Source organism: Physeter macrocephalus, chromosome 10 (assembly GCF_002837175.3).
Source record: "Physeter macrocephalus isolate SW-GA chromosome 10, ASM283717v5, whole genome shotgun sequence".
NCBI lineage: Eukaryota > Metazoa > Chordata > Mammalia > Artiodactyla > Physeteridae > Physeter > Physeter macrocephalus.
The window spans coordinates 14,968,812-14,983,261 of record NC_041223.1 but is presented as its reverse complement, the minus strand read 5'-3'; the positions used below and the strand labels follow the sequence as shown (position 1 = coordinate 14,983,261).

General features: G+C 45.1%; 1 protein-coding gene across 2 annotated transcripts in view; it reads left to right on the top strand.

The window, feature by feature from the left end:
* Positions 1-11,223, top strand: part of AKAP12 (A-kinase anchoring protein 12) — a 108,564-nt gene extending 97,341 nt beyond the window's left edge. For both annotated transcript variants that reach the window (XM_024122540.2, XM_024122541.2), the window contains 2 exons: positions 2,499-7,482; positions 8,469-11,223. In XM_024122540.2, coding sequence (XP_023978308.1) covers positions 2,499-7,474 — 4,976 coding nt within the window. In that variant the 3' untranslated portion in view covers positions 7,475-7,482; positions 8,469-11,223. The remainder of the gene's footprint in view (positions 1-2,498; positions 7,483-8,468) is intronic.
* Positions 11,224-14,450: the final 3,227 nt, after the last annotated feature.

Below are 14,450 nucleotides of genomic sequence, written 5' to 3'. Positions count from 1 at the left end.
GAGAGAGAGAGAGAGAGAGAGAGAGAGAGAGAGAGAGAGAGAGAGTTTTTAAACCAAAATGAGGTCATAGTACATACACTGTTTGGTGACCTGCTTTTCTTCAGTCAAAATTTCTACCCTTTCATTTTGGTAAGAATTCATCTCCTCTAATCTGACATCGAGTACCCCAAGGAGACCCAAAAATGTCATTAAGCTGGCTTGCCCTAACAAATATCCAACCCAGGACCATGCCTGGTGTCTCTGGTTGTTATGTTTCTTAAATTTTTAAATTTAGCACAGAATCCCACCCTTTATTAAATCACATTGACTTGCTTCTTTAACCCCCAACAAGTTTTAAAATTCAAACCTAAATTATAAAGCAGAAACTAACACACCATTGTAAAGCAATTATACTGCAATAAAGATGTTAAAAAAAAATTCAAGGGGCTTCCAGATCCCACATGCCGCGGAGCGGCTGGGCCCGTGAGCCATGGCCGCTGAGCCTGCGCGTCCGGAGCCTGTGCTCCGCAACGGGAGAGGCCACAACAGAGGAAGGCCCGCATACCACAAAAAAAAAAAAAAAAATTCAAACCTAAAGAAAAATACAATAAACACCCACATACACTTCACTTTATTCACGATTCACTGATATTTTACCACATTTTCTTTCTCCTCTACCCGTACCCCCTCATTCTCTCCCCTTAAACTATTTGAAAGTTACTTGCAGACAATCCATCTGTATTTATTTTTGATTTTTGTCCTTTGCGACATTTATATTTCAGGCCAGGCTTCCATGTGGGCTGTTGTCTGACTATTTACACACGATTCAATTCTGTTAAACATTTTTGTCAGGAGTACTGTGTAGATGATTTATTGGCCTTCTCAGTGCCTCACATCACGAAGCAGGATGACAGTTTTGTCCCATTATTGGAGTTGTTAATTCTGATCGCTTGGTTAAGGTGGTACCTGGCAGGTTTCTCCATTATAAAGGAAGTTGTTGCTTTTGAAACGAAGTGATCTGTGTGTTGATACTCTAAAACTGTAAGTGTGCTGGAAACCTTTCACCCAAGAGTTTTAGCATCTCTTGATTCTTGACTGAATGAGTTATCAGAATGGTGTTAGTAAACGTGGTTTTTCTAAGTCTACTGATAAACAGCCAACTAGGCTTTACCAAATAAGGCAACTGCTTAAGCTACAGCCAGTCAATTCCCTTGCTTTGCTTCCAAGTCTCATCTATTAAAAACTTTCCCCCTAATTCCTGTCTTTTTAAAATTTGTTTCTGAATAGCTGATTTTAATAGTGACATGACTAGTTCCAAATGCCTTCAGTCAGGCCTACATTCAAAAGAGTAACCTCACTGGCCATGAAACAGTGTTGCATTTATTTTATATAATGAGAAATTATTTTTATTTTTCTAAGCAACTGAAAAAGTTCAGTTCAGTTGATGACCCTACAGTTGAAGCGAATTAAAACATGGCTTTCTCCTCTCCAAATTAACTGCAAGCGAAAATCCACTTATATTATTTCCTTTAAGTTAATTGTTTGATGAATGATACAAATACATGTTTAGAGACAGTGATGCTCTGCATTTTCAAGGCTGAACGGCTGTTTGCTGCGGCCTAGGAAGAGCCTGGGCAACTGTCTATAAAAGAACCATTTTTCTTAACTCTCATCCTTAATACATATGAATCTCAATGTGGTAGAATTCTAAATTCTAAAGAAATGGCTCTAAGGATCAAAGTGGAAGTTATATCTAAATTTATTGACTGGCGTTTTTTCATAAGGAAGTATCCCCTGCTCCTCAGTTACTTTTTTGGTATCACTCTTTTTTAATTGAAGTATAGTTGATTTTACAATGTTGTATTTGTAGTGTCACTCTTGGTTCATAGATTCTATTTTTATTCAATGTATTATAACCTATCATTCTTGTTATTTTTTTTACACTTCAAAGTTTGGCCAGCAGGAGCCCTTTCAAGCTGGCTCCTGCGTCCTTTGGATATGTGCCCCCCAAGCTTTTGAGCACCCCCTTTTGTCGCAATAAAATGTTCCTTGTACTTTCCCTGACCTAGCCCAGAATTTCCCCAAGGAGCTCTGGTCGCCTTGGGGGACTTGTTGAAGAGGCCAGGTAGTTATCACATAGAATACCCCTCCTTTAGATTTGTCTAGGTACTTATTTAGCTTAGTTTCTCTAACCCTATATTTCCTATAAAGTGGAAGTTATCTTTAAAGCTTGATGGATTCTAGATCCTAGGTGTGATGTGTGATTCCATTTTGTATACGCCGTCTGGTTGACCTACCCTTAGTGATGTTGCAGCCGCTTACCTATAACTAATTTTTTGCCGAATCTATTGAGATTTACAGATACTGGTAAGACCGTTACCTGATCTTGGAACTGCCTGATGTTAAAGAAAGTATTCATTGGCCGTGTTTTTTAAATATTTAATTTTCTTGAATTGTAATCATTTTCAACCTTTTTCTTCCCCACTCCCTCTCTCTCTCTTTTTTTTTTCTGTTAATAGTTGGACAGAGAGAGTCTGAAGATGTGAGTGAAAGGGACTCAGACAAAGACATGGCTGCTAACTCAGCGGCGGTTCAAGACATCACGAAAGAGGGGCAGGAGGAAATGCCTGAGATGATGGAACAGATCCCTGCCTCAGAAAGCAGTGTAGACGAGCTGACGCAACCCGCTGAGCCCCAGGCTAACGATGTAGGATTTAAGAAGGTGTTTAAGTTTGTCGGCTTCAAATTCACTGTGAAAAAGGATAAGACAGAGAAGTCTGATGCTGTGCAGCTTCTCACCGTGAAAAGAGATGAAGGCCTAGGGCCAGGAGGGTCCGACGGGGCTGGTGACCACCGGGAGCCCAGCCGGGAGATGGGGGACACGACACCCAAAGACGCTGAGCTCAAACAGTCCACAGAGAAACCCGAAGAGACGCCCAGACACGAGCAGAGCCACCCAGAAATCTCCCTTCAGGTGGAGTCTGGTCCACCAGCCGAGGAAGGCAAAGATGAAGGAGAAGAAAAACAAGAGAAAGAACCCGCCAAATCTCCAGACTCTCCGACTAGCCCAGTGGCCAGCGAAACCGCATCGCCCTTCAAAAAATTCTTCACTCAAGGTTGGGCCGGCTGGCGAAAAAGGACCAGTTTCAGGAAGCCTCGGGAGGACGAGCTGGAGGCTTCAGAGAAGAAAAAGGAACAAGAGCCAGAAAAGGCAGACGCAGAAGAAAACGAGAAGACGGAAGATCTGTCCGAGCAGCCGCCCTCACAGGAGGCCCGCGAGAGTGCCCAGGATGCCAGGCTGTCGGCTGAGTATGAAAAAGTGGAGCTGCCCGCCGAAGACCAAGTGCAAGCACCTCCAGAAGAGAAACCCGCCCCGTTAGCAACAGAAGTATTCGATGAAAAAGTAGAGATTGTCGCGGAGGTCCACGTCAGCACTGTAGAGAAGGACACGGCGGAGCAGAAAGCCGAGGTGGAAGAAGCAGTAGAGCCCTCGCCACCTGAGCAATTGCTTGAAACGGACGCCGACCTTCAGGACGCCGAGCGCCCGGAAGCGCTGCTGAAGATGGAGGAAGAGGCGGGCGCCCCCAGCGGGGACCACGCCCAGCCGGCGGAGGGCGCAGACGCGAAAGCGCCTCCCACACCCCCTGAGGGCGTCGCGGGGGAGGTGGAGGTTCCGTCCTCGCAGGAGAGAACTAAGGTGCAGGGAAGCCCTTTAAAGAAACTGTTCACGAGCAGCGGCTTAAAAAAGCTCTCTGGAAAGAAACAGAAAGGGAAAAGAGGAGGAGATGAGGAGTCCGGGGAGCAGCATCCAGCCTCAGCAGATTCTCCCGACATTCCAGACGAGCCCAAGGGCGAGAGCTCGGCCTCGTCCCCCGAAGAGCCCGAGGAGATCACGTGCCTGGAGAAAGGCGTGGCCGAGGCCCCCCAGGACGGGGAGACGGAGGAAGGGACCACTTCCGACGGAGAGAAGAAGAGGGAAGGTGTTACCCCCTGGGCATCTTTCAAAAAGATGGTGACGCCCAAGAAACGCGTGAGAAGGCTCTCTGAAAGTGACAAGGAGGACGAAGTGGACAAGGTCAAGAGCTCCACCCTGTCCTCCACGGAGAGCGCCGCCTCTGAAATGCAGGAAGAGGGGAAAGGAAACGGAGAAGAGCAGAAGCCGGAAGAGCCAAAGCGCAAGGTTGACACCTCCGTGTCCTGGGAAGCTCTGATTTGTGTGGGGTCATCCAAGAAAAGAGCAAGAAAAGCATCCTCTTCCGACGACGAAGGGGGGCCAAAACCCCTGGGAGGAGACAGCCCCAAACCAGAGGAAGCAGGGAGAGACAGGGAGCCGGGCCCAGACGCGCTCCCTGCCGGCTCCCAAGACCACGACCAACCCCCAGGAAGTTCCTCACCCGAGCAGGCCGGCAGCCCCTCCGAAGGGGAGGGGGTCTCCACCTGGGAGTCATTTAAAAGATTAGTCACCTCGAGAAAAAAATCGAAGTCAAAACTGGAAGAGAAAAGTGAAGACTTGGTAGCTGGGTCCGGCCTAGAATATTCAGCCTCAGATGCTGAGCTGGGGAAAGAAGAGTCTTGGGTTTCAATCAGGAAGTTTATTCCTGGGCGAAGGAAGAAAAGGCTGGATGGGAAACAAGAACAAGCGGCGATGGAAGATACGGGGCCAACGGAGGTCAACGAGGACGATTCGGACGTCCCAGCCGTGGTGCCTCTGTCCGAGTACGATGCGGTGGAAAGGGAGAAAACGGAAGCACAGCAGGCTCTGAAGAGCGGGGAGGGCCCCGAGCAGAAGGTGGCTGTCGACGTGTCGGAGGAGCTCAGTAAGAGTCTGGTTCACACCGTGACTGTGGCTGTCATGGACGGGACAAGGGCCGTTACCAGCATCGAAGAAAGGGCACCTTCCTGGATCTCTGCTTCGGTGACAGAACCTCTTGAACAAGCAGAAGACGAAGACAAGCCACCATCTGGGGAGGTGTTTGAAAAAGAAGTCATTGCAGAGGAAACCCCCATCGATACCAAAACGCTGCCAGAGAGCCAGGAGGCCGCTGATGACACAGTCGCCAGCAAGGTGGAATTGACCCCTGAAGCTCTGACGGCCGCAGAAACCACAGAGGCATTCTGTGCTGAAGAAGCCACAGAAGCCTCTGGTGCTGAAGAGACCACCGACATGGTTTCGGCTGTTTCCCAGTTAACCGACTTTCCAGACACCACCGAGGAAGCAACACCAGTTCAGGAGGTGGAGGGCAGCGTGCCCGACATGGAAGACCAGGCGAAGAGGACCCAAGAGGTGCTGCAGGCCGTTGCAGAAAAAGTTAAAGAGGAATCACAGCTGCCTGACGCCAGAGGGCTAGATGACACCATCCAGACAACCCAGAAAGGACAGGCAAAAATACTGGAGCAGGTGGAAGAAGCAGAAGAGGATTCTCACACACTCGATCAGAAGGAAGCAATGGATGGAGCATCCAAAGGACATGTACAAGAAACAAAAACTGAGACTTTGACACAGGGGGCGGTGATTGTACAGGCCACCCCAGAAAGCTTGGAAAAAGTTCCTCCAGGCACAGAGAGTGCAGAGGCCAGGGAGCTTACAAGCACTTGTCCAGCTGAAACCGTGGCTGCGGTAAAACCAGAGACTGTCCCGGAACAGGCTGTTGCTCCTGACTCAGCTGAAACCCTCACAGACAGTGAGACCGATGGAAGCACCCCAGTAGCAGATCTTGAAGCTACAAATGTAAGCCAGCAGACCAAGATCATGGAAATCGATGAAGATGGTGAGGTTCCATCCGGTACCCAATACCAGGTCACAGAAGGTGAGGCACTTCCTGAACTGAAAGAGATGCCTCCAGAACCTTCCAGTTTTCAATCCCAGGAAGAAAAGCATTCAGAAATGGAAGAGGTTCTAGAACATACAGATAAAGAGGTAACAGTGGAAACTGTACCCATCCTTTCAAAAACTGAGGTGATTCAAGAGGCTGGCCGATGTGCTGATGAGGAAGCCAAAGAGGAGCCATCTGTCGAAGGACTTGTGTCTGCTGACACAGAAATAACCGAGAAAAAGGTAACTGAAGTTGCCCTTGAGGATGAAGTTACGAAAAAAGCTGAATTTCAGAAGAATGATGATCTCGAACTCCAGAGACCTGCTACGTCTCTTCCAACCCCAGTGGAGCGAGAGAGGGTAGTTCAAGTGGAAAGGGACAAAACGGAATTAGAGCCAACTCAAGTAAATGAAGAGAAACTTGAGTGCAAACCAGCTGTTACCACCTGTGAAGAGCTCGGTGAGCAACTGGTTCAGGCAGTGAATGTAACCGTCATAGATGGGGAAAAGGAAGTCATCAGTTTTGAAGGAAGTTCTTCTCTGCCCGTTCACAAGGAAGAGGCGTGCACAGAAATTCAAGTTCAAAGCTCTGAGGCATCATTAGCTCTAACAGCTGCAGCAGTGGGGGAGAAGGTCTTAGGAGAAGCTATCAAGATTTTAGAAACAGCGGAAACTTTGCAATCTGCAGAGGCACGTTTAGTGCCGGAAGAAAAGTCCTCAGAAAAAGATGAAGGCTCTCCTGCTCAGCGGGGAGAAGATGCGGTGCCCACAGGGACTGAATCTCAGGCCACATCAGTGCCGGTGATAGTATCTGTTACGCCTGAAAAAGGCATCAGTGCTGACCTGGAAGGAGATAAAACCACATCACAGAAATGGGAGTCAGATGGCGACGGTGAGCAGGTTGGTTGTCAGGAAGGCAGCGTAAGCAAAACAAGAGAGGAGGATTTAAAGGCTGAAGATGAGATTTTGAAACTTGAGACAGAGAGCTGCAAGCTTGTACAAAACGTAATTCAGACAGTTGTTGACCAGTTGGGGAGTACAGAAGAAACGGCCGCTGCTTTCCAGACCCAGGCTCAACTGACGGAGGCCGACAGCCAGGAAGCTGGGCAGAAAATCGAGAAAGAAGAAGGCAGACTTCAGCCCTGCACGTTGGATGAAACACAAACCATCGAAGCCAAAGAGGAGTCCCCACTAAGTGCCGGGGAACACACACATCCAGATGTTTCCAAAGACGCGAATGAAGCTTTAGAGAAGATGGCGGCCGCTAGGGTGGAAAGTTCCCGGGTAGATGACCAGCAGCTTGAAGAGGTAGCTTTCCCATCCAAGGAAAAGAGAGAAGGCCCTGAAACAAAGTCGGTGCCAGAAGACGACGGTGGTGCTGGGTTTGGAGAAAGAACAGAGAAGTCCCCGTTTGAATCCCGAGAAGATGAAAAAGGTGATGCTGCTGATGACCCCGGGAACCAAACCTCAGCCCCGGAAGATGCTGAGGCGTCAGGAGCCTCAACCAAAGAGCCTCCAGATGCAATTGGACCCAAACTGAAAGAGAAGGGAGATGGCCAGGAAGTAGAATTTCAGGAAGAAAAAGTGCAGAGCGAGTCAGAAAAAGAGAGCAAAACACAAACACAGGAGGAGACACAGGACCAAGAGGGAGAACCGGCAAGACCCGAACCCACAGAATCCTAAAACGTCACGTAAGTAACTTCCTTTCCTTTGAAAGTAATTTTGCCCTCTTTTCTGTCATCTGGTGGCAGATTTGTTATGAGGGAAGCAGGAATTCAAATAATTAGGATTTTATGCAGAACCTACATCTGGGGACATAACCATCAACCAGACAAGGAGATCCAGGTTAGTTTCCCTTTTTAAAAATATGTTTATTTATTTATTTAATTTTTGGCTGCATTGGGTCTTCGTTGCTGCGCGTGGGATTTCCCTAGTTGCGGCGAACGGGGCTACTCTTCGTTGCGGTGCGCGGGCTTCTCACTGCAGTGGCTTCTCTTGTTGCGGAGCACGGGCTCTAGGCGCGCGGGCTTCAGTAGTTGTGGCACGCGGGCTCCAGAGCGCAGGCTCAGTAGTTGTGGTGCATGGGCTTAGTTGCTCCGTGGCATGTGGGATCTTCCTGGACCAGGGCTCGAACCCGTGTCTCCTGCACTGGCAGGCAGATTCTTAACCACTGCGCCACCAGGGAAGCCCCCAGGGTTAGTTTCCTTTTTCTCATTGACATGCTCTTCAGTCTTACTGGTGTCCTGAAAGTAATGACTTCATTTTACCCCCAGTGTGACTGTGTGTGTGTTTGGCTCAAAGACATAAGACATATGTTGTGCTCACAGCTACTCTGTTGCATTTTTTTTTTTAATAACTAGAAGTCCAAAGTAGGTTTATAAGGTAGTGCTTGAAATTTAGTTTATAGCTCTCTGGGAAAAAATTGGATTTCTTCCAGCAGTATTAAGAAGCATTTAAAAAAGTTTCCAGTGCATGTGAGAGCCTGCCTACTGGTGTTCAGGTAGCAAAGGATGCTGTATTATGGACCTTCACCATCTTTCTTTCTTACAGAGTTAAACTGTGGTTTTCACTAGGGTTCCCATTGGCTGCAACTCACTTTCACAACTCTTCTGTTGTTGAATAAATGAGGGAGGTGAAGGAGATGTTATTTACTTTTGATTCTGGCTTCCTTCTACAGTTACAGTTGTGTATTTGCAAGACCAGAATGTGAAGACGAGTGGAAGAAGAAAACGAATGCTGCTGACGAGACCAATCTTACAGAACTTCGGGAACGGAAGAACAGACACATCAACTGCTCTCATTTCTAGAGGACCCCTGACAATCCTGAGGCTTCATCGGGAGCTGTAGCCAGATAACATTTCTTCCTTTCAAGACCAACCTGATATTTTCCCTTGGTACCATATAATGTTTCTGATTCAAGATCCTTAATTCTTAGCCCGGAACTGGAGTTGGCAATACCTAGTTCTGCTTCTCAAACTGGAGTATCATTCTCTGTGTATTTATATGTATGTTTTAAGTAATCCTCCTTCTGTATCTATTGTATATTTTTTTTTCTTAATGTTTAAGGAAATTACAGTATAGTGCATTCCTTCTGTATCACACAGTATACGACGGGGCGTACAACCACGGTGAAGTCTCAGGAAGCTGTCTGCCTCAGTTACAACCATTGAAAACAGAGCTTCCTAGAAATAACATTCCTGATCAGAAGCTACACTTCTTGTTTTAAAATTCACTAAGGATTAGGTCCTTTCAGAGTGTTTAGTGTCACTCTGAAATCGGTCGCTTTCCTATTACGCACAGTGCACTAAAAATAAAAAGTGTTTTTTGGAGGGAAACATACAGAATGTTCCATTGTTACTGGGAAATTTTTCTTTCTATCCCCCAGTGGAGGTTGGAAGGAGGTTTTTTTCAGTAGCAGATTAATTTGAAGTCTTCTCTGCTAATTGTTACACGGTTGTTACGGACAGATGAGTGTGCTTAATTCTGAGGCAAAGTAGTGAATTGTTTTTCATGTTATCAAGAAAAAAATCGACTGGTTTTGAGTCTACTTTCTATGCTGGACCACATTCACACACAGCACGAAATAAGTCAGGTTCTTTACAGATGGTATTTTGATAGATGCTGGATTGTGTCTGTGCCATATTTGTGCCCACTCTTTCAAGAACAATGTAGCATTATCATTTGGATAAATTGTGATTTGACAACTGATTTCAATAAAACATTTGCTTCACTTAGATTTGTTGGATTTATTAGATAATAGGAAGCCTGGGACATATGTTTACTGCATTCTAAAAGCAGAGAAGTTAGAAGTTTCTAATGTAGTCACTACACGATGTCACCACTTTACACCAGTTTGAGTTGGGGATCAGAGGACGTCAAAGGCAGAGAGGGATCCGCTGAAATAAACCAGGAGCTTTTTAGATTGAGGGTACTGAAACAATGCTACCATCTGGTGGTGCCTTCCTGAAAAAGTCCGTTTTCTTTGTTAATATCTGTTAATGACAGTTGTCTCTAGAAAGACATTTTAAGAAGGCTTAGTAGTAAAAATGTCTTACCTAACAGGTGATCTTGGAACAAATTTTTAAAGTGTCAAAATGATTTCTGATTCACGCTAATACCTAAAGGATTCTGTCAGACAAGTGCCACACAAAGAACAGTCCCCCATCTACCACAAAGTCCCACTTTTTCATGGGTAGCACTGGCCTGGCGTGCACGCTTCTTAAATTGTACTCAAACTCAGTACTCCGGTTTGAGAACTTAAATTTCAACTGCCAATTACATTATTTTGAAGTATAACATTCTAGCAAAACTAGAATAGTCTTTTAGCAGAAAGACAGTTTGCTGTCAAAACTGGAAAGTAGTTTCTCATAAACCAACAAACCTGACTACGATAAAAAATTGGCCCTATTAGAAAGACCCCCTCATGGTAACAGCATACGGTCTTGTAGTTGGAAAACATTTAGTATCTTTCGGGGAGTTTTTTCACACATATAATAGCCACTTGTGCTTAATTACTAAACTTTAAAATCCCCAAATTAAAAAAACACCCTCTGATCCAAAGATATTTCTTTTGCCAACTTGATACTTTAAAAAAATCCCAATGCTGGTGTTAATTTTTGAAGATCAACTGAAATTTGGAGATGGTAGCAGTTTTTAAGGAGTTCATTATACTTCTAAATATCAACTAACTTCCTTTCTACGGCAGGAAGACACTTCGTGGTATCTTGAACAGATTAAAGATTTGTGTAGTTTGTGGTAATCATTTTGGGGGCGTTTAAAGTCCATCCTGCCACTTCATCCCATTCGTATTTTGCCTTAATACACGTGGCCGGGTCATTCTGGCCATCACAGCTGGTTTTCCAGTGGTGGTTGCTTCATGACTGTGCTCTTGATGTGCCCTGGATTACTTCCGTACAAGCTCTGGACCTATGTCCATTAAGTGTCATTGTTTTATTAACAGGAGGAATGCTATTAACAGTAGCATGAAATACATACAATTCTGTATTATAACTCTAAAGCTGCTGTTAACTTGTGAAGTACATAATAATCAAATGCAAACTGCAGAAGTTGGAGCAAGTGCCTAAACTTGGCTATTTTTGGCATTACTATGGAGCCACGTTCAATAGAAAGCAATGCAAGACTTGTAAACTCTCGCCATTTCTTGTAATCGAAGAATAGAAAATGTTCCCCCTCAGGTTCTTTTGCTAATGGTACACCCGGGTTGCCTCTCTTTGTCACACAGATACTTTTTTCCGGTATTTTCCTTTGATGTTTGGAACTACAGGTAGTGAAGGACTGGAAATTTTAGCTTTTCAGTGTAAGCATGAAGCTTAGCAGTTTCCTTTTCAATCTGAGACAGTATTTGATTCCTAGTTCTGTTTGGGGGGCAAATTTTCATTTATCTAAATAAAATGCAACCTAATTAAATGCCATGGATTTTCTTTCTATAATTTCACCATAATTCAGTTTTGATTGTTCTTAACTGTTACGAGATTCATCACACATTTCACTTTTACTTTTAACTACTTAATCATCCTTTGAGACACTGTCCACAAAGCTTCGTGGGAGTTTGGAAATGTATCTGGGATTGCGCGAGGGCACAGAAGTCTCTGTCAGTGATGCTTCACCTTTTTGGGTCAGGGCCCCTTTAATTAGACTCTCATTAAACCTCTGGCTCACCTCCAACTCCCTAAAATGAACACAGTTTCATGTAGTTTTTGGATAGCCACACTCTGAAATCCCAACCGGTAACCAGAACCAGAGTTAGAAACCCCTCATCCAACTGCAAGAAAGGAAATGGACACAGTCCAAGGATTCCCAGGAAGTAAGAAGTTGGCACCTGAACGTGACCGATGTCACGTGACTTCATTTCTAATGTGATTCTGGAGATGAATCTGCTAGATAGCCTGGCACAATTTTTGTGCAAATGCGACTTTTCTCCTCACCACCAAATTCCTTACCATCTCTTACAATTAGGAAAATGACCTGGCTCTCCTTTTATAAATAAGAAAGTTGAGATATAGATCACCAGCCCTTATGTGATAGCACAGGTTTTAGCTAAGGTGACCAGGACTTGGGGGTGGCATGGTGGTGAAGATAGAGATAAGACTTTTTTTTTTTTTTTTTTAGTGCTGTCACAGCTTAGAAATCAACCTCTTTTTTTTTTCAACCCCTTTTTTTGATATTTAAATATAACAGGCCATCTGTACAGTATCCTACACTTAGGACTGAGGTAATCTCACGACTTCGCATATTCTCCCATCTCTTGTTGACATGAAAAATTTTAACACGAGAAGTATTACATGTAACTTAAGAGAAGCTTCCTTATAGATAGTACTCATTTTTGGAGACCAGAGGTAGAGTAACATTTCATAAATGACGAAATTAGGACCCAAGGTGTTGTTTTCCCACAACAGGCTATTGAGTGCTAAGTCCTAGCTCTAACTCACCCCCGTGCATTTTCTTGTTTGTTCTAATAACCCCAGATAACTTGGTATAATTGTGAGCACAGAGACAATCCTTTAAATTAGGCCAATTAAAAACCCACATTGTGCTTGATCCTACTTAACCACTGTCAGCCTCAGGAGCTCACCTAATTCCTGGAAAAGCAGGTAGGGTTGCCTCTAGGGCTTGAGGCCTGGACACAATTAGGGTTCTTTGTAAAGGCCTTATGGAAAGGGTACTACAGTGTTGGCCAGGGGGCCATTTTAAGGAGTGGGATTTATCCTGAGATATCATTACTTTAGCAGAGAAATGCTGCTATCCTTCCGCCATTGCCAAGGCAGTGTTAGTGGCTGTGATTCTGGCCCACTCCCCTGTAGAGTTTTTGCTTATCGCAATGGCTAGGGTATTACTGAATTTTAATGAGTTGGGACCAAACGCTTGTGATGCTGCAAGGTCCAGCACAGCCCTTCTGAAAAAGAGAGTTTCTACCTAAAATGCCAAGCATTCTAGAGAACTGCTTCTAGAGAATTAAAGACCAGAGGTTGGGAGGAGACTAACTAACATGTTACTATAATAACCTAGCAAGAACTGAAAATGGCCTATATTAAAGTAGCGACACTTTGGCTGGAGGGGTGTGAGGGGGTCAACAGATGTTAGGAGGTGGCCTCAGGGCAGGATACCTGATTATTTGTCATAGGAACAGCTTGGCCTGAAGAATGAAGTTTCTGGGGAATTGCCTGGTGGTCCAGTGGTTAGGACTTGGCACTTTCACTGCAGGGGCCTGGGTTCAATCCCTGGTCGGGGAACTAAGATCCTGCAAGCCATGAGGTGCAGCCAAAAAACCAAAAAAACCCAACCAACGCCCCCCCACCAACACACACACCGCTGCCCCCCAAGCAATAAAATGACAAACTTCAAAAAAAAAAAATGAAGTTTCTGCGTTGACAACCTGGATATGGAGCCATGTACCGAGATGGGTAGAGGTAGGTGATGATATTCGTTTGGGTAATGTTCAATTTGAGAGGCCTGTGAGATCCCCAAGGGAAAATGCAGGACCAGTAGCTGGCTATATGGGTCTTATAAACAGAAAAGGGTTCAGGACAGAGACATCAATGGCTCTCCTGTCCTCTCTACGTCCTTAGAGACACAGAGGGGGAGGTAACATACACAGATCCTTACGACATCTCCTAAAAGCTCATGCACCAACTTTGGTGACTAAGAAAGGTGAGGCTGTTGCGTTCCCTTACCCTGTCACAGCCGTTTCCTCATTTCGGAATGCATGACAAGGTGCTTCACAAGATTTTCCTCCTGTGAAGGTGCTTGACAAAGTAAAAAGCAAAATCCACCGTAGTACATTAATATTAGTAATTAGAAGAGAAGTTTTAGTAAAACCACCCATTAGAAGCAACCTGATGACTGTTGTGTCCTTGAGTATTTTGGAAGATTCAGAATAATGACACTGATCTTTCTAAAAATATCATAAACATCTTTTTCAGACATGCTCTCTTTGTGTGTCATCTGCATTTCTTATCTTTCCTCCTCTCCTTGTTGCCTTTTCAGCTTTTGTGGCCTGCTGGCACATCTCCCCAGGGAGACTGGGGTGGGGGGGCATGGGACGTGGGGTGGGGGACTCTGGCTGGGAGGGGGCCAAACCTGCAGTCTCTTCCCGGTCACTCCCGGGACTCCCTAGACCCTGCATCCTCCTGGCGCCCAGTTCTCTCTGGCTGGCTACCTTGTGACCTTTGCTTCTGGGCATCTTAATCTAAATGGAAAGATAAAAGGACTCTTTAGTCTTTTTTCTTTTGCTAATCAAAAAAAATTATAGAAATAACTTTAAATGACTAACGGCAAGGAAGGGTTTCCTAGGCAGAGTGATGATAGCAGAAAGAGCCCTGGATTGGGGCCTCTGTAATTACCACCATTTTGTTTCCTCATCCAGATCCTTGCCTCTCTTAGAGTAAGGAGGATTGTCTAGGTGACCTCCTCAAAAACTAGTTAGGGTATTTGGTTACTATGGCTATGATCTTTTCTGTGCTCAGAGATTACAAAGGCATTTAGAATGAGAACAGGGAGGTTTAAAATAATGCTAGGGCCTCTCAAACATGCATTTTTAAGGGCTCATGCACCAATCTGTATGTTGCACACATCTCATTAAGGAGCACTTTGCTTCAAAGAGAGAGGCATGCTAGAAATGGCACAGATCCCTTTCTGGCCC